At 47.0% G+C, this 26,164-nt stretch overlaps 1 protein-coding gene across 1 annotated transcript in view; it reads right to left on the reverse strand.

Annotated features, from left to right (window-relative positions):
- The window catches only part of caskin1 (CASK interacting protein 1), a 61,483-nt gene that overhangs the window by 5,526 nt on the left and 29,793 nt on the right, over positions 1-26,164 (reverse strand). Inside the window, 19 exon segments of the mRNA XM_037475643.2 lie at positions 107-412; positions 497-1,683; positions 1,779-1,907; positions 2,279-2,417; positions 2,494-2,595; positions 3,986-4,096; positions 7,575-7,684; positions 8,213-8,294; positions 8,978-9,096; positions 9,946-10,050; positions 12,779-13,024; positions 15,763-15,880; positions 17,111-17,205; positions 19,054-19,162; positions 19,704-19,812; positions 21,070-21,200; positions 21,299-21,394; positions 22,858-23,003; positions 23,186-23,283. Of these exon segments, the coding sequence (XP_037331540.2) occupies positions 107-412; positions 497-1,683; positions 1,779-1,907; positions 2,279-2,417; positions 2,494-2,595; positions 3,986-4,096; positions 7,575-7,684; positions 8,213-8,294; positions 8,978-9,096; positions 9,946-10,050; positions 12,779-13,024; positions 15,763-15,880; positions 17,111-17,205; positions 19,054-19,162; positions 19,704-19,812; positions 21,070-21,200; positions 21,299-21,394; positions 22,858-23,003; positions 23,186-23,283 (3,538 nt within the window).

Below are 26,164 nucleotides of genomic sequence, written 5' to 3' on the forward strand. Positions count from 1 at the left end.
GAATAACACGAATAGCGCTTAGAAGCACAGAAGCTTCACTGCAGAATGCATGAAGCACATTTAAGTTTAGCATCAGAGAGACGGACGTGTAAATAAAGACAGCTACCTGTCCTTCTCCTTCTCCTCGACCCTGGCGCCGGATGGTCAGGCTTCCCTCCTCGGCGAACGGAAGGTTCTCCGATGAACTGCCGCTGCCCCCCGAGCCGGGGTGGGGCGAGGACGGGGGGTCGGGGGCGGAGGAATTCCCCGGGAAGGGGGTGTCCTCGGGCTGGACGGCAGGAGACGGGAGGGGGGCGGGGCTCGGCTGCTCGCGCCTGGCAGCCGCCACCAGCTCGCTGACCGGGCCGCTGATGGTCCGCCGCCGGTTCACCACTTCGCCGTCCAGGCCGATGGCGTCGCGCGCCCTCCCCACCTGGTGGACACACGGCTCAGCTCACCCACTGCCTGCTGCTACACGGGACATTTTGTGCATAGACTCCCGGATGTTCTGAAATACCTGCAGGAGGTTCTTTTGCAGCGCCATGCCTTTGGCTCCACCTCCAATGGAAGACATCTCCAGCATGGCGGCGATGCTCCTCACGCTGCCCACGCTGCTCGTCTCCACGGGGGCCGCCCCCACCGACATCCCCAGGTCGCTGGCCCGCCGCTGTTGGAGGTAAGGAACGTCCAGCATCCCCCCCGTGGTGGTGGCGAGCTCGTGCGGCTGCGCGTTGGCCTCCGCCAGGTTGGAGCTGGAGGTGGAGATGGCGGAGCTGGAGCGTTTGGGCGGCGGCGGGGGGGGGCCTTTCTTCTTCTGGCGCAGGGCGAAGGGCTGCGTGTGGTAGCGGTGGAGCGCCTTGTCCTGGTTGCGCACAGAGTGGCTGCGGCTGACGCGGTGGGTCACCGTGGCGTACTTGACTCCGTCCCCCCTCGCGGCGCCAGAGACCGGACCCCCCACCCCCTCGGCCTCCCCCCCGCCCTCCCGGCCCTCTCCTCCTCCCGCCCTCTCGTCGCACTCGCCGTCCGAGGCGGCGTATCGGCTCGGGGGGTTTCCGCGCGCGCTCTGGAGGGCGGGGGGCTCTTCCCCGTCTCCCTCAGCCTGCTGCGCCTCCGGTGGGAGGCAGAGGAGAGGCACCCGTGGGGGCTGCTCCTCCCTCCCCTCAGGGGGGGCCTGGTGCTGCGGCAGGGCTTGAGGGGGCTGTGGTTGCTGGGGCGGGAGCTGGCTGCACGGCGGCCCCCGGTGGGTTGGAGACTGGGGGGGCTGGGAGCGCGGCGACTGAGGCCGCTCCCCCTGCATGAACTGGGGGCACGGCTTGTGTTTGGCCTGCGGGGACGCTGTGCTCTGGACGGAGGAGGTGGAGGAGGAGGAGGATGAGGTCCGGGTCTTGGTCGGGGTGTGCGGGGGCGTGTAGGGGGGGGCCGGCTGCGAGTGGGGGTGACGGTGTTTGCCTTGAGAGGAGACGCTCCCTCTGTGGGAGGAGTTGCTTCCCTGGCTGCTCTGCTGCCTCATAGTCCGCGCCTCCTTCTTAGGTGGCACAGCACCTCCTCCCCCTCCCCCTCCCCCTCCGCCTGTCATCACCTCCTCCTGGTCCTTGCTGCGTGTTCGCTGAACTTTGACCTCCTGACCCGGCTGGCTCATGGCGCTCTGTAGCTCGGTGCTCAACTCGCTGTCCTGGAACGTGCTCAACTTGGGAGACGTGACCTCTGAGGAGAACCCAAAGTAATAAAGTAATTACACTAACATAACTAAGGTTATGACTGTATTGTTACAGATGATAATAAGCCTTTTGCTAGCTCACCGTCTAGAGGCGGGCCGTCGGCCGACATGACTTCCTGCTGCTGTGTGATTGGCGGGGGCTTCTTTTTGAGGGAGCCCCGCTGCATTTCAGCCAGCCGCTTCACCGCCAGCATCAGCTTCTTTTGGTGGCCTAGAACATTGCAGGATGGAACAATTAGATCTGATGTTTAATTGAGCTAACTTCTTTTAATCAAGATTGAGTTTTAATTAACAAAAAATCACATTTATTACAATTTGCATTGGTTAAATAATTAAAATGGAGCTCAAAAGCCTATTTTAACGCTTTATGTTTCAGTGGCTATATTTTTCCATCAAAAATGTCCTATTTCTTCTATCTGGGCACGTTAATGTTAGCTACACATTATGGTTTTATATCATGGTGGGATTCACACTGCTGCACACATTAACCCAGAAGGCCGTGCACATTTCCATTTGAATCTCTACCAGACGGCGTAGTGGATGAAAGTTATCTCATCTACATTGAATGTCTGCGCCTCGTACCTAGTTTGATGATGCCTATTTCCTGTAGGTCCTCCCAAGTGATGTCAGTGATGAACTCGATGTTCTCATAACCGTTCTGCACCAGCACCTGGTGATACTGACTCAACCCGACAGCAGACAGCCACTCTGCGAGGTTGGCCTGCAGGAACACCAAGAACACGGAGGCTCAGCAGCTGGTACCTGGCTCACGCCGCGCGTCGCTGGCTCCTACTCACCGGCTTGTGATCGGGCAGCCACTCGGTGACACTTAGCTTGTTGATCTCAGATGTCATCTTCTTTCTGTGACCTGGTTTGGTGATTCCAATCGCTGTCAGGTCCTACACACACACACACACACACACACACACACAGTAAGATAACGTTGTGGCATGTTCAGACTTTTTCTACCACAAAGTGAATTCAAACCTCCCCAAGTCTCTCTCTCTCTCTCTCTCCATCTGTGTGTCTCTCTCGCTCTTGCTCTCTCTCTCTCTCACACACACACACACACACACACAGAGGAAAACTTGCAACACAAAGAAACAAGTGACAGCATGAGATCTGACAAAAGCCTGCGCCAGTTGAGAATAGAGCAGAAATGTAAATGTCTCAAAATCATAAGATAAGCAAAGGAAAGCAAATGTCTGCAGTGAAAAGGATGCAAAGAATCTACTTGTTTCTCCGTGATTTCTTTTATCTTTTTTTGTCATCGTCTGTAAACAAGCTCATGTTTAAATACACGCTAAGTGTATTCATTTGAAAACACAATGCATCATCCTGCCTGTTGACTGTTTCTGTGTATTTTATTTCAGTGGGAGTCAAGGTGGACAGACGAGGACTCCCATTAACAAACACATCAACGATCCCCCCCCCCCCCCCCCCCCCCCCCAAACAAACACGCACCTTCTTCTAACTCATAAATGAAATGGGCCAGAATACTACGACACATCAAACAAACCCTTCAGTCAGCTCAGCTCTGAACCCCTATGCACAGTGTGCATGTATCTACACATAATTGATGTGTGCTATGAATGATTTGTATGTAGGTGAAAGAGGCAGAGAGCGTCGCTCTCATTGCATGCAGCGTGGAAGGTGAAGGGCGGGTCAGGAAGCGGACTGAATTCTGACTGGTGCCCGGATGGGTTTCTCAGAAACACGCCTGCTGCCATTCGCTGTAACTAAGTGAATGTCTTGATAACATCTTAAAGGGGTACTTGGCCTGCTTGTCCCATCTTTCTAACTCCAAACCCCGAGTTCATAGAACAGGCTTGCTGTTGGAAAATCCCACGTCCAACCGGGACGACCCCGATGACGACCCTTGACCCCGTGGCGTGCAGTCCTGGTGAGCCGGGGAGCTTTTCAGCCGCCCTCGCAGGCTTGTTGTGATTTTTCCGCTCTATGCGACTCGACACTGGCGTCAAAGTGTTCAGGAAAACCAACTGATCTTTGAGCTAAGCTAAGCTAACAGGCTGCGAATGTTGCGTCAAATTGACCAAACAGAATCGAGTTGCAACACACTTGAGGTTTCGGATCGACTCATACGGACGCGCAGGAGGCCGCGGTTTGATGGTTCTCATTCGAGGGATTCTTAAAGGAAACAGCATACATGCATCTGGGAAACATCAAGGTCAAAGTCGTGCAGACTGGTTTCCACTGTGGTCCGGGGGAGGGGCCTGTGACCTCTGGGGTGGGGGGGGGGGGGAGAACAGGGGGATTCGGGTGCCTTACCTCCGGGGTCATTCGGCTAATGGTGGGCAAGTCATACCCAGCGCCCAGGAAGTTTGGTGCGTAGACCTGCAGCTGAAAGTCGCTCAGCCATTGGACAACGGCCTCTGAGCTCTACGGAGAGAAGACAGGGGGCATGCTGTCACTGGCTCCGTGTCTGCCGCTTCAACGGGCACTTTTCTCTCAGCGGGGGGCCAAGTAGGGCCAAACAATGGGCCACACGTTTCCTTTCCTACTTTGTCTGTCAATACAGTTTTACCAATGTCAAAAAGAGACATTTGTGTGCCTTTAGGTGTGATCACAGTGGCTTGATGGCCTCATAACCCAGCTGATGTTTGGCCCTGGTTAGCCCTACTTGGCCCCTGCAAAGAAAACCAGCCTAAGATTAGGAGGGAGGGAGGGAGGCCCAGCCTTTCGTTTCTCAAAGGCTACATTAAGAGCTACAGATCTGCATTCCACACTTTACAACTGGAGAGTAAAGACAGCATCGAATGGATGTTTCTATTACAAGAAGCCAGAGAAGGCTGCATTGCAGCAGCGTGTTGACAAATGAATAATTAATATATACCTCACTTCTGCACACACACTCATTCTCCTCACACACGCATCCTTACCAGGTTTGGCATTACTGTCTGGATGTATGTATGTATGTTTGTATATATACACAGTATATATATATAAATTGCATACCGTAAACTCAAAACAAATGAATATCTTTTTCTAAATTGACAGCAAGCCTCTCTTCTGTCAGCAGCAAGGGCACCTTCACAACCTTTCCATCCATTAGTGATTACCCTACTGATGACTTTCCCTGATTGGAGTCAGCCAAAGTTGCTTTTGAATGAAATGAAATGTGTCAGTTTGTAAGCAAGGATCGCTAATTAGCACCACCACGTTTTCCGTTAGCTCCAGCGGTCGAGCATGCATACGTGGTGACCTGGGGTGGTTCTTTTTCCAGTGGCAGGCCTTGGTGCCTTGGTGATCGACCTATTGGGCACCGCTGATCTATCGACTCCTCCTGCTGCGTATTAATCTCAGCCACAATAATCTAGATTTTACCGCCCTAATATATATATTAGGGCTGTCAAATGATTAAAAATTTTAATCAAATTAATCAGAATTTTCAGTGGATTAATCATGATTAATCACCTGAATCCTAACCATTTTTTCTTTCTGAAATGCATAATAAAGATAAATAACAGGACACAGATACATAATTATCATTATTATTATCATAATTATTATTTTTTACATAAATACATGTTATTGATATTTGATTTTTTAATTCATTCCAGAAAATAATCAAATCAATGTTATTTGATAAGTTACAGACTGATTTCCCTGCATGGCTCTAGAAGGGTCTCGAGCCTCTGCAGTTTATCCCACTCTGCTGTGAGTTTGTGCTCCTGAGGGCTGCGATGACCAGACATGACCAGACATGTCAACCCTCCCGATGTTTCAAAGCCCCTCCCGAAAATCTCCCGGACCGACCTTTCTCCCGATTTCCACCCGAACAACAATATTGCTGCACCGCCCGTCACTGGGCGCGCCGTTTCAGACCGAACAATAATAAAGGTTACACCTTGAAGTCGAGCGCGGCGATTAGAACGACTGGCGCTGCAAAGAAATCCGCTACCACCCCCATTTCAGTGTGAAATATTCCCATACCTGGGAGGATTTACATCGCATTGGCTTCTCTTCCTCCGCATGTTTCAGAACAGTATTACGGGTCTCTCCGATGGTCCTCTATCTCAGCGCTGCTCTTTATTTATTTTTCTTAGCAAAGCTCTGCTGGGCGGAGCTTTTCTTTCTTCTCTGTTCCGCTGCGCGAGAACCGGGGGGAGGGGGGGGGGGTGCGGGTCTCTGGCGCAAACGACTTGCTGAACCTGAGGGCCTGACGTATGCCTGCAGGTGGCAGTAATGTGTTGTATAGGATGAAGTGCATTCCCTAGAAGAAGAGGTTCTTTCCGGACCTGAATAATTTGTCCCACTGCGCATGCGTGAAATGCGTCAAAAAAATTGACGTAATTAACAACAAACAGCTGATTAACGCCGTTAACGCGCTATTTTTGACAGCCCTAATATATATATATATATATATAGTATTTTTTTTCTCATGGACAAGTTATTTATAACTCTACATGCTACATACGTGCGTGCATTCTTCTAGTGTGTATGTTTTCTCCCCTCCAAATTACAATCTAATAGCTTATCATCATACTTAACGATATGGGCCCCAGGCACTAGGACCTTGGGAAGGCTACCACAACATCTCTGTGTTTATATACCCACTTGGATGAGAGAGATGCAGGAGACCGCTGTGATGGAGCTTAGTGCTCTGGTCCTCTACAAACTACAGCCTCTTTATGTTTCTATATTCATATATCTTATATATTTACATAGCTTGGTTGTTGTTTCATAATCACGTTTTTTTAAGTTTGTTTTGATGTGCTGCTCTTGCTGCTGATGGGTGACAGCAGGGGGCGGAGCTACAGGACTGGATGTAGCTGGTGAAACCACTGCGTGACTCCTTCCTACGCACCCTGGTTCTCTTTGAAGCCCTACAGCCCTTCTGCCTTTCTTCATCTCCTCTTCTTCACCTCCTCATGTTTGCCAACGACCCTCCTCGTCCTCCGCACTGTGCCTCGTCGCCTTTTACCCAAATGTGGGAAACGTTATGGGTGCTGAGGAATCGGGGCCCTAGCTAACAGATGGCCATGAGAACACGGCTTACATGGCAGCACGCACTCACACTGACGCACACACACGAACCCACACTGTAGGCAAGAGATGGACATACAACCACCAGGACCACCTGCTATTTAAATACGCTCATAGCTGATTTTTCACGCTCAACTATCCAAAACCTGAACTTCAATGTGGGCCAACACACACTCACAAACATATAGAAACACACACACACACACAGTAAATAATACTGTACATGGTCTAAGTTTGGATTTCACACTTCTTGTGCTGAGCTATTCCATCCCACAACATGCACACTGCTGGGCACCTGCCAGCACACACACACACACACACACACACACACACACACACACACACACACCAATAATTTGCCCGAGGCGAACCTACCAAGCGTTTACTGAGAGACATTTATCTCTGCAACAGAAGAAGAAAAATGCCGCAATGGAAGAGGCAAAAGCTGCAACTAAAAGGGGTGAATAACGATGGACAGCAGGTAGCAGATAAACAAGAGAAAGATAGGATTCTCCCACACACACACACACACACGCACACACAAACGCAGGATTCCTCGCTGCAGGACCCTAACGACATTTAACCGGAGATCTTCCAGTCACACACTCACCATGTCGTGGCTGCACCCGAACACTCGCAGCACGGACGAGGCCAGTTGCGAGAGAAACCGCTGTGACATCTTGGTGTGTGTAAATATATATATTCAGTGTGTGTGTGTGTGTGTGTGTGTGGAGGAGAGAGGTTGAGGTGGAGGAGCTACATTCTCATCACACGGCGGTGAGACGTTGACGGTGTCTCTATGCGACTTGTGCGGCTTTGAATGAAAGAGGGAGAGAGGACGGAGTCTGCAGAGACTCTGGGACTGTCCTACCTTCCCCTCGCCTTGCCCCTCCCCCTTCCTGGTCACCGTGGCGTCATAGGGCGGGGCCTCGTGGAGCGGACAGCCCGATTGGCTGGATGTCCTAGAGGAGCTGGCGGGGCCTGTCGACACAAACACCATTGGCCGGTTAAAAAGAAGAAAGTAAATCTTGTCGCTGTAAACTTCCCGGCTGATCAACAGATGATTCGTCCCCGGCAGCCTGACCTCGACCTGCTCCACCCGGGCGTCGCTGCTCCACCTCCCTCACTGCTTTGAGAGGGAGCCAATCACATCCTCTCTCGCTAACATATAAGAAACCTCCCCAACCAATCGCACCCTGCCTTACTTCCTCCTACATCCCCTGCCTTGGCCATCTGTCTGTGTAACCAGCCAAGATCTGTGCGCATGTGTGTGTGTGTGCTTGTGCTTGTGTGTGTGTGTGTGCGTGTGAGCGTAGAAGTGATATAGAGAATTGTTTCCAATAGATCGGTGGTTTATGACTTTCCTCTTTCTCTCCACGTTCTCCCCAGCTGCATCACACCTTCAAGTGAGGTTACTGCGATCAGCGTGATGAAGAGCGACATCTCACTTCTTTCTCTCAGTGAACTAGATACAGTCGTTGGTGAAGGAACCCCCCCCCCCCCTCCTACCTGCAGGCTGCTCCACCGACTTGGACTGCTCCAGCAGGTGCTCCTTGGCTTTGGCAGACTGGGACAAGACTGTAGCGAGCAGCTGCAGGAGGACGAGAACACAGTACAGGAGGTGGACGTGGAGGCGATGTAAGGAGGTGATGGGATTGTGGACCACGGCTTTAAAGCTTCCATTTCTGCATTTTCTCGCCATTTCCATTTTGGCTTTTTGACACCAAGCAACACAAAGAGGTGGCGCCAAATACAACCAAGTGGGAAAGCTAGACGGGAAGTGACTGTTTGCAAATGGATGTGATTCCTAAATCTTCTTTGAGCATCCGAGTCACGCAGGTCCAGAAGGGCTCTCGTTTCCTTCCTTTGAGCATGATCAGGAGCAGAGGCGTAAAAAAAACAACTTGGACAGAAATCAGGAGTCGGTTGGATCGAGGTGAACGGCCCCGAGTCCACCTCTCTCCGTGCGTTAAATCGCTTAAATGAATAATTAAATTCAAAGGATTTGCATCGCAACACTAACTTTCATTTAACACCCTCGCATCAGAAAAGAACAAACTGAAGTAAGAAACACTACAACTGGAAAAGAAAAGCACAATCTGAACAGGACATTTCCCATTTTCAGTCAAATTAAAGTCGGTAATCCTGCCGATAATGCTCTTTATCTTTCGTGGTGCTCATACGCACCACCTAGAGTACCAGAGAATATGAAGGCATTTTCCCTAGAAGTGCATACCCACAAAGTTGTGCACGTTGGTGTGTGTGTGTGTGTACCTTGACCCCCTCAGCCTGCGCATGGAGGACGTGCCCCGTGCTGCCGGCGCTCTGACCACTGCCCGACGACCTCACGCTGGTCACACTGCCAGAGCTGCCCAGACTGCTGCGGTCTCCACCTGTAACACACACACACGCACACACACACACACACAAAAACACACACATGCATTCACACGTACATGCAACCGCCCAAACGACATGTATAGATTTTGTGCATACAGACGCACGCATGTAACAGACAGATGGATGCACACAGTGGCCAACACACACACACACACACACACACACACAAACACGAACAAAGCAACGAACACACACACACACACACGCAAACACACACACACACGCACATACACACATTGAGTGGTTTAGCTGATATCCAAAGCAACGCGGTAACAGGTTCGACTCTCCATTGAAATGCACTGGGCAGCATGTGGATGGACGGACGGACAGAGGGACGGACGGACAGAGGGACGGACGGGGGGGACGGACGATTGGGCGACAAACAAGGAGGTGGAGTAAACGGGGCACACCTTTCACTTTCACACACAAACACACCTGTTTCCTCGCTCTGTTTCCTACGTTTTTTGTGCTTCTCTCTCACACGAATATGTCTCCATACATCCAGTAGGAAAGACACAGACTGTAGACCGATGTCCTACACAAAGGGAGGGCCTCTGGGTTCGCTTGAGCTTTAGATGGAGGATTAAGCAGGACATGGGGGGGGGGGGGGGGGGCTGTCAGGAGCAGGTCAAAGAGTATCTGAAAGCCTTCAGACGTCTCTGTTTTACAGATGGGTGACTAAGCCGTGTCCCTGGGGACATTTGCGGTGTAGAGCGTGGACACCAGCGTGGCCGCGCCGCGCAGAGAAGTCTTTTTTGGAAAGGATGTCAGATGCTGTTTGACCCCCCCCCGGTCAGAGTTTACAGGGGGCGGGGGGGCTCAGCGCAGTGCGGCTCAGTTACCTGCCGCTGACTTGCGCAGAACCCAGATCTCTTCGTTGGAGCCTCCGTGGGGCCCGCAGCACGCGGGGGGGGAGCTGTGAGGACTGGCCTCTGAGCCACGACGACCTTCAACACAGAACACCACTGTTAGCCGCTAACCGACCCTAAGCTGCCCGACACAAGCAGTGCTACCCTGTTGCTATCCAATCGTACTGCTTGAAGCTGGGGTTTCTCTTTAAGCTGCCGCTAACTTATTAGCAAACTTTGGGCAACATTAGCATTAGTTTGAAGTTGCGTTTCTGCCAAGGTGGTGAATTAAAGTCAAATGTTGAATTGTCTTTTAGGCTTTGTTTTGGGGACTGTCATTTTATTAGAAAATGTTGAACTCTGCTAAATGCTCGACTTTGTTCACTTAACTGTGTTTTTTGCTTTGGAAAAGTGTTTTGATAATTCTTGGAGGTTTCGCAACTTAAAGTGACCCATCTCACGTTACACATTAGAGCCATTGTTCAGATAAATATGCATTGCAGCTTCAATGTGAGGCTAAAACTAGCGTTTATTTAGATTGAAAACTGAATTTGATACGATTAGAAACATACCAGCGTAAGGGAAACAGAACATGAATAGTTATTTAGTATTTATAGTTTGGCTTTTGTCACATAGTGGTGGTTAAAAGATATTGAGCATTGAAATTGACAATGCTACATGAAGAAATATATGGAGCAAAGTCTGTCTCCACTAACAACAGATCACAGCTGATGCCATTTTAGACGGAAACATTTGGAATTTGATAAATTACTCGCAGAAAGAACACTTATAAGGGGCCAGAAGGAGAGTAAAGCTGGATAAGGGGAGATTTTAAAAGGCTATTTGAGTTCCACTTACACACCAAAACTACACTCTCACACACGTGCTCGCACACGCACATGCACACACAGAAAGAAATACAGCATATATATATATATATAGATTTATGAAACATTTATATACCCGATGTACATAAATAGATCCATAACGTGAATATCTGTGTAGATACACATATATGCCATAATGTACATACATATACATATATAATACAGCCATATGTGTGTGATTATATATGTGAGCCTTGTCAGAATGGGGCTGCTGTAGTGCATTTGGAGGTAAACCATTATAACCATCATAACTAAGGGTTTATGAATGGTTTAAATATGTGACCAACATTGCTCCCAAGAAACACACACATAGAAAACATTTCTCTCATGTAATGTCGCAGCTCCTTCTTGTGGCCATTTTGCCTCCCTCCAAGTGGACCGAGCGAAGGGCTGAAGTCTGTCTCCAGGGGCTCTGATTGGTCTGGAAGGTTTGGTGCTGATTTCAAACAGCAGCGTACTGACTGTAGGTTACAGACACCTGACCTGCAGAACATCCCGGGTGACGTTTTCTTACTGTGCTTCATGGTTTCTGACGTGACACTTGACGTTAGAACCCATGTTGATTGATGTTTGAATTTTACAAATCTTTGCATGCGATATCAGCATTTATTTCTAATACATTAGGAGTCCAAGAATTGGAATGAATTAGATTTATTCCAGCTACAATATCTTACTGGATTTTTGAAAATGTCACCCGTTACTGCCTGACAAAGCTTTTCTGGAAAAGCAACTAAACATCTGCCAAACTCACTAAAGCGACAACAGAAAGCAAAGGTAGATTTTTTTTTTCCAAAGCCAGAACAACAATATTAATTGGTATTTTATGCAATAATCTTTAATGAATCTAGACTCGCTCCCTCGTCCAAAGCCTTGACCAATGCCACACACACACACACTGTCACGCGGACATATTGAGGGTACAAGTGCAAGCTGGGTAAAGGTGGTGTTAAAATGTTTAGACGTGACAAGGGGACACGCAGGACGAGGCAGGACAGAACCAGAAAAGAAAGAATAACACGTGTTTGTTCGGGAGAGGGTGTGTGTGTGTGTGTGTGTGTGTGTGTGTGTGTGTGTGTGTGTGTGTGTTGTCTTAGTGGCGGGGACTGTGGTGATGTACGGGGAAACAACAAAGAGGGAGAAAGGAAGGAAGGAGCAAAAAAATAGAACTGCAAAAAAAAAAAGCCAAGTGAAGCCCAAACTGAACTGAGGACTGAGGTAAAACGCTCTCCTCCCACCTGATCGATATTCTTCTTCTCTGGCAGTGACCAGATGTTCACGTGTGGGGTGGGTCGCAATGTCAGCAGTATTACAACTACATCCTTAAAAAATCCACACCCGTGTATTAGCAGTTTGACAGCTTTTGTCTTTTAGAAGGACCGAAATGCTGCAGCAGCGACCACCAGACGAAGGGACATGGCACGTTACAGAGCTTCAACGTCACGGGCCTCACATCGAGCAGCAGGTGGGAGATTTGAACTCAAGGGGCAAAAAAGGCCAAAGTTGTGATTCTGCCTACTTACAAACTATTTTAAACTGAAGTAGCCCTTCAGACAGCTGTGCTTAACCAACTTATTCTAAGCCACGTCCAAGAAATAGGTCTCTTTTCATCACTTCCACTGGGTGAAGCTCTTATTGCTAAAATAGCAACACATAGCAAACACATTGGCTTAAACACACTAGACTTCTGGCTAACAGCTGACATTAATGGCGATGACAACAGCAACAACAGAAAAAAGAAAGTTATATAATATGAGCAACACATAAAATTACATAAATAATGATACATAACAGAAAACTTCAATGGATGCCTTCTTAAAACAACATTGAAAACATCTAGAATCTTACATGACCAATCAGACATGGTGTCGGAGGAAAGCATCTCTTGAAGCTTTATTAATAATAATAATAATAATATAAATAATGAAAAAGGGGCCGTGTACCTGGGGCAGTGGGTGTGTCTCCCAGTGGGGTTGTCACGGGCGACTTGCTATAGCCAAAGGAAGTGAAAAGTGGAAGCAGTGGCTGATGGGAATGTGGTGGAGGAGGAGGCGGTGGAGGCAGGATATGGATCTGATGGAACGTGGTGTCGTTGCCGTTGACTACCGCGTTGGCAGGGGCAATCGTTGTCGGAGGAACCAGCGGTATCTTTTGAAACTGTTGGGTGCAAATGACTGTGCTGGCCAAACCTAGATAACACCCACCGTGACGTCACACCGACACACACGCACACACACGCACGCACACACACACACGCACACACACACACAACCAGCCAACAGTGATCCACCGCCACGTGACACACAAACGACAGAGAACAGAGAATTACATGTAAGAAAGAAGGAAGTGGGAGAAAAGAAAAATTAAAAAAGAAATGCTTACAAAATTAAACAGCTGATGTTAAAGGCGGGCGGACAGAGAGAAGGGGAAGGAGTGGATGAAATGAATGGAGAGGTGGGAGAGAAAGCCATGTGGGGGCCCGTGGAACGGCTTTCTAAACTACTTTTAACATCGTCGGAACACAAATAGGTTGTTGAATTTGGCAAATGTTACAGATTCACATCAACGTGTCAACGTGCTGCCTGGATGTGTTGTGGTTCATAGCGTGAAATTAGCCAAATAACCGGAAAGCAAACTCATTTAAATAATCTTTGCTTGCTCAATGAAACACGCATTAAAACCAAGCTGTGATTCATCAAACATAAATTCTACATAACGTCTGGATCATCGATTGAAGATGTTTTAAACAACCTTTTATAGCTACGGCGAAACAAAGCAGGAATTACGAATCCGCCTGCTTTGTCAGGAACAGGGACAGCATTGTGGAATTACCAATAATAGCGGTGAGAAGAAGCAAAATGATCTAAAACAACTGCAACACAACAGTTAGCAGTCACGTGTAGGTTTTGTGCATTGCAAAACATTTGATGTTTCATGTAAGGAAAGGCTGAGGAGTTGTAGTAGTGTCAACATCAGTCAGTCAGTTCTGCATAAAAATGCTCCCAACTTTGGGAATTTAACAAACATTGACAATATCCTAAATTCTCCAAAAAGCTCAAAAAGAAATGTTCATGATTAGTACATAACCTTGATCGCTTACTCACAAGCTAACGGCTACATTCCAGCCATCATCGTCCCTGACTTCATAAAGTAAACGTTGTGACGTATGTGCTTAGGTTAAGTTAGCTTCTTGTGATTAGGTTCGTGATTATCGCAGCAAAGTAGTTTATGTTTATTGAAAAAAGGTCCCTTTCGAAGGGAAAGAGTGAGTGAATAAGAGGTGAAGATGCTGAAAACAAGAATAATTTCAAATGTATGAAATACTGCTGAGTAGATGAAACCTCTTGCTAAAAAGCTGCTTTATTCCAGTGTGTGTGTGTGTGTGTGTGTGTGTGTGTGTGTGTGTGTGTGTGTGTGTCCTGACAGCGATTTGTCAATATGGCGGTGCATGCTCAGTTGAAATGCTCCAGCTGCACCGTTACCACAGCTGTTCAATAATGCACTGAATATAAATACAGACGCAGTTACTTTGACTGGGTTCTGTCCCAGATAAGGACTATGCAGTAAATACTGAGTGATCCAAGATGGATAGACTTACACAAGGGAGGAGAGTTGGTGTGAAAGTGAGACCTTTGTGATGTCGGGGGACGATGGGGAGACGGACATACAGACAGAGAACTAGGCCTCAATAGGCTGATTACAGAACGACAGACGGATGGACAAAAAGAGAACCCAGACCTCCGGACAGACACCGATACACAGTCAAAAACATGTGAGCCTCTGTGTGGCTGCGCAGTGACACTTTAGGGTGACGTGATGGGTGTGAATGTGCACTAAAGAAGCTCAACACAGGGATACAAAATGGAGAAATGGGGTTAAAATATCTTTTGGGGCGAGATTGGACACCTGTTAAGTAACAAAAAACAGACAGATGACATCCTTTTAACTCCGCCTGAGCTAGCTAGCAGCTAACGACGCTAATGGCGATGACTGTGTTAAGTTTGGCTTTGAACCCGAGCGCTGCTAGCACTGTGCAAAGGGAGCTCGCAGAGGGGAGCTGTTTGCTGCGTAGGGAACTAGAGAAATGCCACTGTGGGCTTTAGAAAGATAACAGAAAGACAAGAAATGCTCGCGAGGACGCAAACTACATCGGCATGGAAATTGCTTAAATGTTACAAGGCTTTAGCGAGGCCCTTAGCAATGTAAATACAAAGCACAGAGTAAACCCCATAGACTATGGGAAAGTGTAAAATAATGTTTTACCGCAATTTTAAGTACATTTTAATTGGATTCATGGTTTGATATTCATCTGAAGGTTTTGAACCAGTCAGCTGTTTTGGGTCTTTATGCGTAGCTAAGCAAAGCCAACGGGCTGCTGACGGTGTCGATTTTATAGCTGGTGTTACAAACTCTCCACAGAATGCTGGGCAAGGAAAGTAAGCGGCGTATTTCTCCCTAAACGAACGTCTATCATTCAGCAGGAAAAGTGTACGCAAACGGAAGCGAAACACATCGTCCGCCAGGGACAAGTGGAGGACGCTGGTGTCTGCACTCTCACTGCTGAACAGGTACTTTCAAGGTAAATCAATCAGCTGTATTTGTATTACAGGTCTAAATCCCAATGAGGCCAACTGGCTGGCACACATTCATCTGGGATGACATGCTCCGCAGTGAAGAGATGACAGCCGAGTGTTTGGCCCCGCTGTGCTGAGATGAATGAGATGTAAAGTTAAGTGCCTTCCTCCTGGCTTTATGGCAGAGGTTCAAACATATATATTCACTTAAGGGGCACGTTTCCTCATCTGTGTTTCGTCCAAACACGTGTTAGTTGGTACTTGGTGGATACTTCATCCAGACTGTCAGTTTGGTCCCGGTTTTAATTTACTCCCTCACTCTGACACACACACACACACAGGAGTACACACACCTGTGCGCTTGCTGATGACCTCCACCATGGTGGAAGGGAAGTAGCCCACACGGTCATTTCCTGTTCGGTTGTCATGGATACAGCCTTTCCAGCGACCGTCGGGGTGCTGCTCCAGAACCTGTCAGATAGGGATGTTTACGACTATAATATTAAATTTCATCTATTCTTAGCATTACAAAAGTTGAAGAAAGCTGAACGAAAACTACAATCGAACCATCTTTTCTTGAGACAAAACTGCTTTTTTGGAGCTGTCTAAAATGTTCTGTGTCAGACCGCAGCGAAGCCAAATTAACCATTCAGATTCAGAGAAAGCATAGGCACTGCTTGGCTTCCTCATTATTGTAAGAAGTACCCAAAGGCTGTGTAGATGCTCATAAATATGCGGTGGGTGCAAAGCCATCCAACCCCCCAATTTAAAAAACATTTCTTTGTAAAATATATGCACAGTAAATGAAGCTGTAGCTGAAACCACCCAATCGTGCATATTCATTAGTAATCGCATCAAACTCAGTGACAGCACATTCAAACTACCTGCCATGTGGTTGTAGAACAGAAGCTCTAAGATACAAGGGAGGAAAAACAATCTAATCCATTTTCTGTGTTGGAAATTATTCTTTGATAAATGTTTTATTCCCTGTGTTAAGTAGCCGTCTTTTCTTTTAAATGTGATTAAAATTCTTCATGGACTATGAACCCCAGCTACATATTCTGTGTGTGGGCGATTCAGACTCATGGATGCTTTAACAACATGAGTTAGTGTACTTACTTATCCTGGCATAATGTTTCATTCACACTCAAGAAAAACGTTTCCCTCCCTGCTTCACCGAGTACCTTTTTAAACACCAACTCGGAAAGTAGATCACCAGATGTACTTTCTCTCACTTTTCCCTCAGGGCTTCCACACTGCAGAATGCTGCTAGCATGAATATTGTGTGATGACCAGGTAGACATACTGTCCTAATTTGCCACAGTGGAGCACAATCTGTAGCTGACACATAACACAACAGGGGGTCCTGAAGGAGAATTGGCAACCGACTCTTAATTAGCAGCACATTATTCCATGAGAAAATCTGTAAAATGTCAGAGTGAATAACATGTCCATCACAAACCTACAGAGAAAAAAACGATTAAAAAATCCAGCCAAAATTTACATTTGTGAAAATATATTTTTGGGGGCAATTTTTGCTTGAAAAACAAAGCCTTTAGGTAGTGATAGCATAAACTGATTAATCAACTAATCCTATCAGCTCTGGTTCCACATCTATGCATTTAGTTAGGGAGGGATTCCTGCAAAAATAATAAAATAATAAAGGCCAGTGAAAATGGCCATTGTGTGTGTGTGTGTTACCGTAATGACATCTCCTGCTTTGATGTTGAGGCTGGTCAGGTCGTAGTTGTTGCAGTAATCCTTCAGAGCCCGAACCTGAAGGGCCGCCGATGCATCTGCAGCACAGCGGGAGACAGCAAATATCCACAATATTATATCCATCACCGGGTTGACACCTTGTGCAATGAATCAGCTGCAGGTACAGATACAGAGACACAAATAGAAACTTTTACAAAAACAACCAGCTCTCATTATTGGAAGAGCTGTCACAGAAATCCTCACAGAGGAGCACGGTGATCTGTGAATGAGTCCTTCTTAGGCATCCTAATGGTATTTGCAAGATTTTACTGCGCCAGAAGGGATAAACAGCAGCTATGACAGTTTGACCACAATCAATAAGCACTGATTGACAGCTGCCCATCCGGCTACAACTGTTTTTTTTTTCGTTTTTCTGAAAAAGCACATCTTCATCTTTACCTCAGGAGGCTATGCCACGACTTCAAAGTAATTCAGAGATGAAAACACTCATTCTTCTAATCCCTCTAATCCATCACGCCATCTATGCATCCATCCATCCAGCTATCCATCCATGCACTAATCCATCACGCCATCTATGCATCCATCCATCCAGCTATCTATTCATGCACTAATCCATCATGCCATCTATGCATCCATCCATCCAGCTATCCATCCATGCACTAATCCATCATGCCATCTATGCATCCATCCATCCAGCTATCCATCCATGCACTAATCCATCATGCCATCTATGCATCCATCCATCCAGCTATCCATCCATGCACTAATCCATCATGCCATCTATGCATCCATCCATCCAGCTATCCATCCATGCACTAATCCATCATGCCATCTATGCATCCACCCATCCAGCTATCCATCCATGCACTAATCCATCATGCCATCTATGCATCCATCCATCCAGCTATCCATCCATGCACTAATCCATCATGCCATCTACGCATCCATCCATCCAGCTATCCATCCATGCACTAATCCATCACGCCATCTATGCATCCATCCATCCAGCTATCCATCCATGCACTAATCCATCACGCCATCTATGCATCCATCCATCCAGCTATCCATCCATGCACTAATCCATCATGCCATCTATGCATCCATCCATCCAGCTATCCATCCATGCACTAATCCATCACGCCATCTATGCATCCATCCATCCAGCTATCCATCCATGCACTAATCCATCACGCCATCTATGCATCCATCCATCCAGCTATCCATCCATGCACTAATCCATCATGCCATCTATGCATCCATCCATCCAGCTATCCATCCATGCACTAATCCATCATGCCATCTATGTATCCATCCATCCAGCTATCCATCCATGCACTAATCCATCACGCCATCTATGCATCCATCCATCCAGCTATCCATCCATGCACTAATCCATCATGCCCTCTATGCATCCATCCATCCAGCTATCCATCATGCCATCTATGCATCCATCCATCAAGCTATCCATCCATGCACTAATCCATCATGCCATCTATGCATCCATCCATCCAGCTATCCATCCATGCACTAATCCTTCATGCCATCTATGCATCCATCCATCCAGCTATCCATCCATGCACTAATCCTTCATGCCATCTATGCATCCATCCATCCAGCTATCCATTATGCCATCTATGCATCCATCGATCCAGCTATCCATCCATGCCCTAATCCTTCATGCCATCTATGCATCCATCCATCCAGCTATCCATCCATGCCCTAATCCTTCATGCCATCTATGCATCCATCCATCCAGCTATCCATCCATGCCCTAATCCTTCATGCCATCTATGCATCCATCCATCCAGCTATCCATCATGCCATCTATGCATCCATCCATCCAGCTATCCATCATGCCATCTATGCATCCATCCATCCAGCTATCCATCATGCCGTCTATGCATCCATCCGCGTGTGCGTCATACCCCTCAGCAGTTGTTTGATCTCTCTGCTGGCCTGTGTTGCAGAGAACTGGTATACAATGTCGAGTGCAGTCTGGCTGTAGGTGTTTCTCACGGTGGCATTGATGCCACTCTGTTGAAGAGGAAAGAAAAGATGTGGGACGCTTTGTTGACCTTCAAATGCATTTAAAAGTTTGTCATCTGAGAGTGAAAACATAGAGGAAGGTTTCCTGTTCACACAGTATCCAGTAAATATGTTTTCATACTAATTAGACACCAAGTAAAATAATAACAAAACACATGTATAAGAATGTTTTTGTTAAAATGACGAGGCTGTCTACAGAGTAAAATCTTTTTTGAAGCAAAATTTATATTATATTTAAAATATAATATATATGTATTATGTTTCTTATTTTTTATTCATTTCAATACAAAAAATGCAATAATATAATGTAACATCAAGAAATGCAGTACAATGAAATCCATGAGGTTTTATGCAGCTTTGCTAATTTAACATTTCTCTACATTTTAAAGCACGTGCCTTAGACAAAGTCACAGCTGCAGTCTTTTTAGCAGCGGAGACAGCAGTTACATTCAGGGGAGGTTTCGTCCTTGAAGGGTCCCGTGTCAGATCGTAACGGCCCTTCGGGGGCCCGGCTGCACGTTCCACTCACCTCCAGCAGGAGTCTCACCGCCTCAGTCTTTCCACACAGGGCGGCTTCGTGCAGGGCAGTGCCCGCTTTGGTCTGTCGGTTGATGTCGATTCCCGCCTGGATCAACAGTCTGACAGCAGAGGGCAGAAGAGAGGACGACGAGGATGATGGAGGGGCAGGGGTTCAAAGGTCACACAAGGATGTAGAGGGAAGAGGAGTTGAATGAGGTGGAGTGGAGAAGGAGAAAACGTCTCTGCTCAAAGCCCATTTGTTAAGTCTTACATTTAAAACTAAAAGAAGAAGAAAAAAAGTCTTGGTGGTTTAAACAGCCGGGCGTCGAGGATTTTGGCAAACATTGTCCAAACATTTAAAAATAGTGCGTTTGTTGAGGGACTGGCTGCAGATGAACACTCGTCTGGCAGCTTGAGTGAATTAGAATTATTGGGTTACATGAACTTCACTGGCTTGTGTCATGAAATAATTTACTCGTCAGTAAAAGGTCATAGCTTCTCTTCTCTCTCTCTCACACTAACTTTGCTGTGTGTGTGTGTTTGTGTGAGGGAGAAGTGCATTGCCGGCACATTCAGGCCTTAAAACACACATTTGTGCTTGAGGTACGCAATAAAAATGGAGCCAGCAGAGCGAGGAGGAGGCAATTTCTTTTTCAAAATACAGTGCAAGAAAACTATGATGTTATGTTCTGTCACGTGTTTGATGTGTTACAAAAACTGAATTTGGTTTGTTGCATAAAGACAACAAAGAATCCACGAATCCTTGATAACACGCAGGCTCCATAGCTGTCCCCTCAAATTCAAGCTTAGGGTCAGACTCAGTAACCAGGCAAGAAGGGGCCTCAATCAGGTGTCCAAAGGGCAGAGAGGATCAATTATGTCCAGAACCAGCCCCATACGTTCAATGAGGAAGAATGACATGCGGCAGCTGTCAAAAAGAAGCTGCCGCATTTTGTCAGCTCCCACTGACTTGTAGTCAGTGTGTGTGTGTGTGTGTGTGTGTGTGTGTGTGTGTGTGTGTGTGTGTGTGTGTGTGAGCGTTGCGCAGGCTGCCGGCTCTGCCTAATGAGCATCATCAATCAGCATCACTTCTAGAGAAGCAGACTCTGCACTTTCCGTGTGACAGAGAGCCATCTGTAAGTCTGCAGCGGGTTGAGACTCACAAAGTGTATTCATGAGTGTGTGACTGATGCGTCATAGCTCGCATTGTTCCTACGCCTAATTGGTTCCCCTGTTGGGTTGTGTATCTGTTTAACTCCACAAGCTCAATTTAAACCTAGTGATTCATTAGAAAATGCTGTGTGTGTGTGTGTGTGAGAGAGAGATGATCCTCTGGGTGCATATGTGTGTGTGTGTGGAAGCGTGTGTGTTTGCACCTGATGATGTCTATGTGTCCATTCTTGGCGGCCAGGTGGAGCGGAGACGTCCCGTTGGGGTCGTTGGTGTCTCCTTTTTTGGGCTCCAGCAAGGCGGCACACATATTGCTGGACAGCAGCAACTGCACCACCTGCGCGCGCACACACAAGCGACACATTTGATCCCATCTTTAGATTGCGGTGAGGTGCTGCAGCTTCTTGAATGACGACTAGCAGCGTAGGCTCGTACCCCGACTCGGCCGAACTCGCAGGCCAGGTCCAGAGGTGTTTTCCCTGCGTTGTCCACAATGCACGGGTTGGACTGGTGCTGCAGCAGCATCTCCGACTGGAGACAGACACACACACACACGCACAGAGTAAAAGAGATCCTTAGAGTCTGTTGCACTGTTCAACACGGAGAACAGACGTTAGGAGGACTGTGACATCAAGTGAAAGGAAAAGCTCGGTTCAAGTGGGTAAGCGACGGATAAATCCCCACCCACCGGTGTGGAATCAGTTCATTGTGCTTTTTAATAAACCTTAAAAGTTGAACAAATCCGTAGAGCATGTCAAATTAGACTCTGTAGCCTCAGACAAAAACACTGTCTCGCCGTACTTGCTGCTAAAGCAAATGTCCAATGGGCCGCGTGCCGACCCGGATGTTGAATAGCTCGCGCTTCAGTCTGGTTCGGGTTTTTTTTTATTCCTTTTGCCCCGGCACACTGGGAGCAGCTGTTTCATTTCATCAAATAGGAGGGATGCTTCTTCAGCTTCGGGGCCTGCAGATGCTGAGCGTAGCTCCCCTTCTGGCTGCTTAGCAGCTGGAGAGAGTGTGCGCTATATTTCATGGTCGTTGCTTCGGCACTGCAGTGCTTCAGAGAGATTTTTTTTTCTTTTCTTGGCCTGGAAAAGCCTCCGGTGCGGGATTTTCTTTAACATTTTATTTCTTAACCCCGGCTTTGGTACATTTGTTTCATTTCTGACACAGTAAACAACAGTGCAGCATCGAGCGGATAACAACGAGACACAAGTGAGGCACCTTAAAGGAGACTTGAAGGAGGCATGATTGCAGATGACTCACATCACAGCAGCTAAAGCTCTTACACATCGACTTTCTACATAGCTCTGCAGCTCCGTCACCGTGTCTACCTAGCAACCAAGAAATGCTAAAGCTGGAATTTGGAAGTTAAGTGGAAAGAAAAAGCGTCTTTGAGTATTTTGAAAAGCGCTATATAAATAAAATGTATTATTATTATTAAAAAAAAGATTAATTTGATAAACTTGATAAACTTTGACAATCTTTCACAATCATTTGGCCGTTTGGGGTCAGCACAAACATGCTGTGAACTATGACACATAAGCACATTTAAATAACCCTGCACACATCTCTAGGGTCCTTTTTGGCATATTGTGCTTCATGTTTGGATCATTTTAGCTGTGTCAACGGATTCTGCATAATCTTTTCAATCTAGGCTTCACCCCGGCTGCTAAATCCTAGATTTGACAGCTTTCTATCAGAACTATTTGATGATGTTTGCACATACACATTCAAATCATCAAAACCAATATTGTTAATATCTCAGACTTTTAAAACCAATGTCCCCCATATGAATTTAATTGGGGTTATGGAAACAAATTGGCATTTTAACGGTAATAAAAAAAGAAACACTCATGGCATCCGGGGCAGGCTATTCTACTGTTTCAGAACTGAAGCCGGTATGGATCGTGATTGATGGCTTTGTTTGGTGACTCTCGGGTGCTCCGCCCAGTTGAGGGAGACCTGTTTGTGCATGAACCACCGTCACCCACCACGTCGTAGTGGCCGTGCTGCGCCGCCAGGTGGAGGGGAATCTGCCCCTCATCTGATTGGCCGTTGACGGACGAGCCGGACTTCAGCAGCATCTTCATAGGCTCCGCCTTCCCCTGCCATGCTGCATAGTGCAGCGGCCGCATGCCTGCACGCAGAGAAACACACACACACACACGCAGCATGAACACACACAAGCTGCGTCGATCACGCTCTGATACATACATACTAACACAAACAGCCTTTTGTGTGTGTGTGAAAAACTCTCTTTTTATCATTATAAATGTTTATCCATGTTCCATAACGTTATCCAGCACATTATCCCCTGACCTTTCTGGTCTCGGATGTCGACAGCAGCCTGTGACTCCAGCAGCAGAGTGATGAGCTCCAGGTTCCCATTGAGCGACGCGTGATGCAGCGGAGAAAACCTGTGATTCACACACACACACACATAGTCACACGTATTTTCTTGTGCATTACATAATCATTATATTTATATTTTCTTAATGACAGAAAATATAGTTATTGCTTTTGTTTTGGACCAAACAACCATGTTAAAACTAGCCCACACACACTCTCTCTCTCACACACACACACACACACACACAGTCACTTACACAGTGACTGTGTGTGTGTGATAATGGCAAAGCAGAGCATGACAAAAATGTATAATTCCAGAGGATTAGGGCTGATGGGATGGTGGGAGGTGAAAAAAATACACAAAGGGAAGGGTATTATATTGTGTAAGAGATATGATGTGTGTGTGTGTGTGTGTGTGTGTGTGTGTGTGTGTGTGTGTGTGTGTGTGAAGCCACAGGCAGGATGCCCAGTAGATAAGATTGACATGTCAGCCTTGATGGCTAAGCATGAGAAAGTGTAGAAGGAGCAGAAAGCATCAAATAACCCGAGGACTCCAACAGCCAACAAATCCCCGTAAACACACACACACACACACACACACACACACACACAGACCAGATCGCCTTCGGGGCCTTCTAACACACGCCTTCTATCCGACTCATATCAACAGTGACATGTGTCTCCTTCCCCTTGTCTCTTTCGTCTCCTCTCTCGAGATTTGCTCATTTGCAGTAGACAGCTTTCTGAGGGACGACCCGAGAAACCAATCAACAGTCAGATGAGTGATACTCTGAGCTGAAGGCCATGGTGAGATGTTAAGTGATCTTGATTGTTCTCTGGTCTTCATTGGTCTGGTCTTGACCAATGAAGGCTAAGCAGTGACCTTAAACAGTAAAGGACAGTGAAGGATGACTTTGAACAGCCAAGGTTAAGGATTGACCTCGAATAGCTCCGGGTAAGCACTAACTAGGCTACTTATCATCAACACTTTTCTTAATTTTCTAGTTTTCTCGTGTCCAATTGAGTATTCATCTACACCTGTTTAGCCCCTTTTCCGGTCTCGACGTTACGCTAGGCTAACTAGCTCGGTCTTAGATGTTTCTATGGTAAACATCTACGTCTTTCTATGCATTTGCAAACCCTGAGAAAGTTGACATTTACATTTTTTTTTACTAATTTGCTTGCTACACATTGGTTTGGTTTCAAAAGAATTACTAAGAATCCCACCGTTATCATCCAGGGGGTTGATGTATATTTGATATACTCTTTTTATATAAGAGTGAGTGTCAATGCTTGCAAGCTATACAGCAAGTGTGGATTATTTAGTTTGAAATATAGGGCTGAATGTAGGAGTCATCCTGGCTCTGAGTGTGGAGCAGCATACTGATCAGTTCTCCACTCCCAGAGTGACCTGCTCTAGTTTATTCAAATCACCCCATCGCCCCTTCCCTCCTCTCCTCCTCTCCTCTGCCTGCACGACTTCCTCTCTTCTCCTTTCCTTAGTTTCATAAACAACCCTAATACACAGCCACGGTTACATTTAAAAAAAATCAAACAAAGGCGAAACCGACACAAAGCCTTGACATGCGTTGTGATTGACAGGTCTCTGCCGCCACCACCTCTCCTCATTCCAAATATGGTCATTTCTGTTCATTGATTGCACCTTTAATCCAAGATGATGACGGCCGGATGGACGGACTGGATGCTTCACAAACCACAGTGGGTGACATGACTATGGCCAGAGCTTTCCCACTGCGCATGTCCCACCATTACTCACTTCTGCATCTCAGGGACAACTATGTCCCCCCCTCCCCCCCACCCCTCCTCCCCTTCAGGGTTAAACAGGGATATGGTTACACAATGCAGCACTGGGCTGAGTGTGTCAGCGGGGAATATACAGGGAAGCCCTCGCCTCTTCCAAGTAGTAAAACCTGCTGTGCAATATTCATGATTCCCTCCCCCCTTCTCTCCTCCACATATCTGCCTCCCCCCTTCTCTCCTCCACATATCTGCCTCCCCCCTTCTCTCCTCCACACATCTGCCTCCCCCCTTCTCTCCTCCACACATCTGCCTCCCTCTTCTCTCCGCCACATATATGCCTCCCCCTTCTCTCCTCCACACATCTGCCTCCCCCTTCTCTCCTCCACACATCTGCCTCCCCTTTCTCTCCTCCACACATCTGCCTCCCCCGTCCTCCCTCTCTCTCTCGCCCCTTTTTCTGTCCTCTTCACCCTTCAACCTTGACTACTTCCCCATCCATTCTGCCTCCTTCCATCTCTCCTCCTTTTGGTTTACTCTCCTTAAATCCATCCCCCTCAATTAGAGTAATTATTCTCAACGCTGGCGAGAGCAGATTAACAAACCTACAAAAATACAAGGATTTGTAGGTAGATACGTTTCCACAGCCCTGACCCTTTAGATTCTAATGGGGGCTTTATGGAAGTAAATCTGTGCCATCGGGGGTTGAAATAAAAAGGTGATAGTACTAGTACTGAATATTTATGCATTGAAATGATGTACCTGAATGTTTTTCAACATTAAAACACCGCAAAAAAATTCAACCTAAAAAAAAAACTGTTGAAATATTCAGCCGCAACAGAAATGGAGGTTACAATATTCAACCCCAAAAATGTCAACCTTGAGACACCAACATCCGGGACACTAAGGAAGAGCAATCGATTCTAGATTCAAGATCAGAAGCGTGCGTCTAGCTAAAGGAGCGAGCACCCAAAACACCTTCGGCTTCGGATTGTAGCCATGTCCAATAATAACGGGGCTTTAACTCTTCTTCATGCCATAGTTGCCATAGTTTAGTTGGGCGCTCTCTGTCCGCTGGAACTGCCAGCGAGGACCGAGAGGGACGGAATTAAGAGAGAATCTGGGTCAATTTTGAAAATAAAACATTTTTTTGGTATAAAAAAGCCGCCCCCTCTGTCACGGACACAGACT

Source organism: Pungitius pungitius, chromosome 12, assembly GCF_949316345.1.
Source record: "Pungitius pungitius chromosome 12, fPunPun2.1, whole genome shotgun sequence".
NCBI classification, from domain to species: domain Eukaryota; kingdom Metazoa; phylum Chordata; class Actinopteri; order Perciformes; family Gasterosteidae; genus Pungitius; species Pungitius pungitius.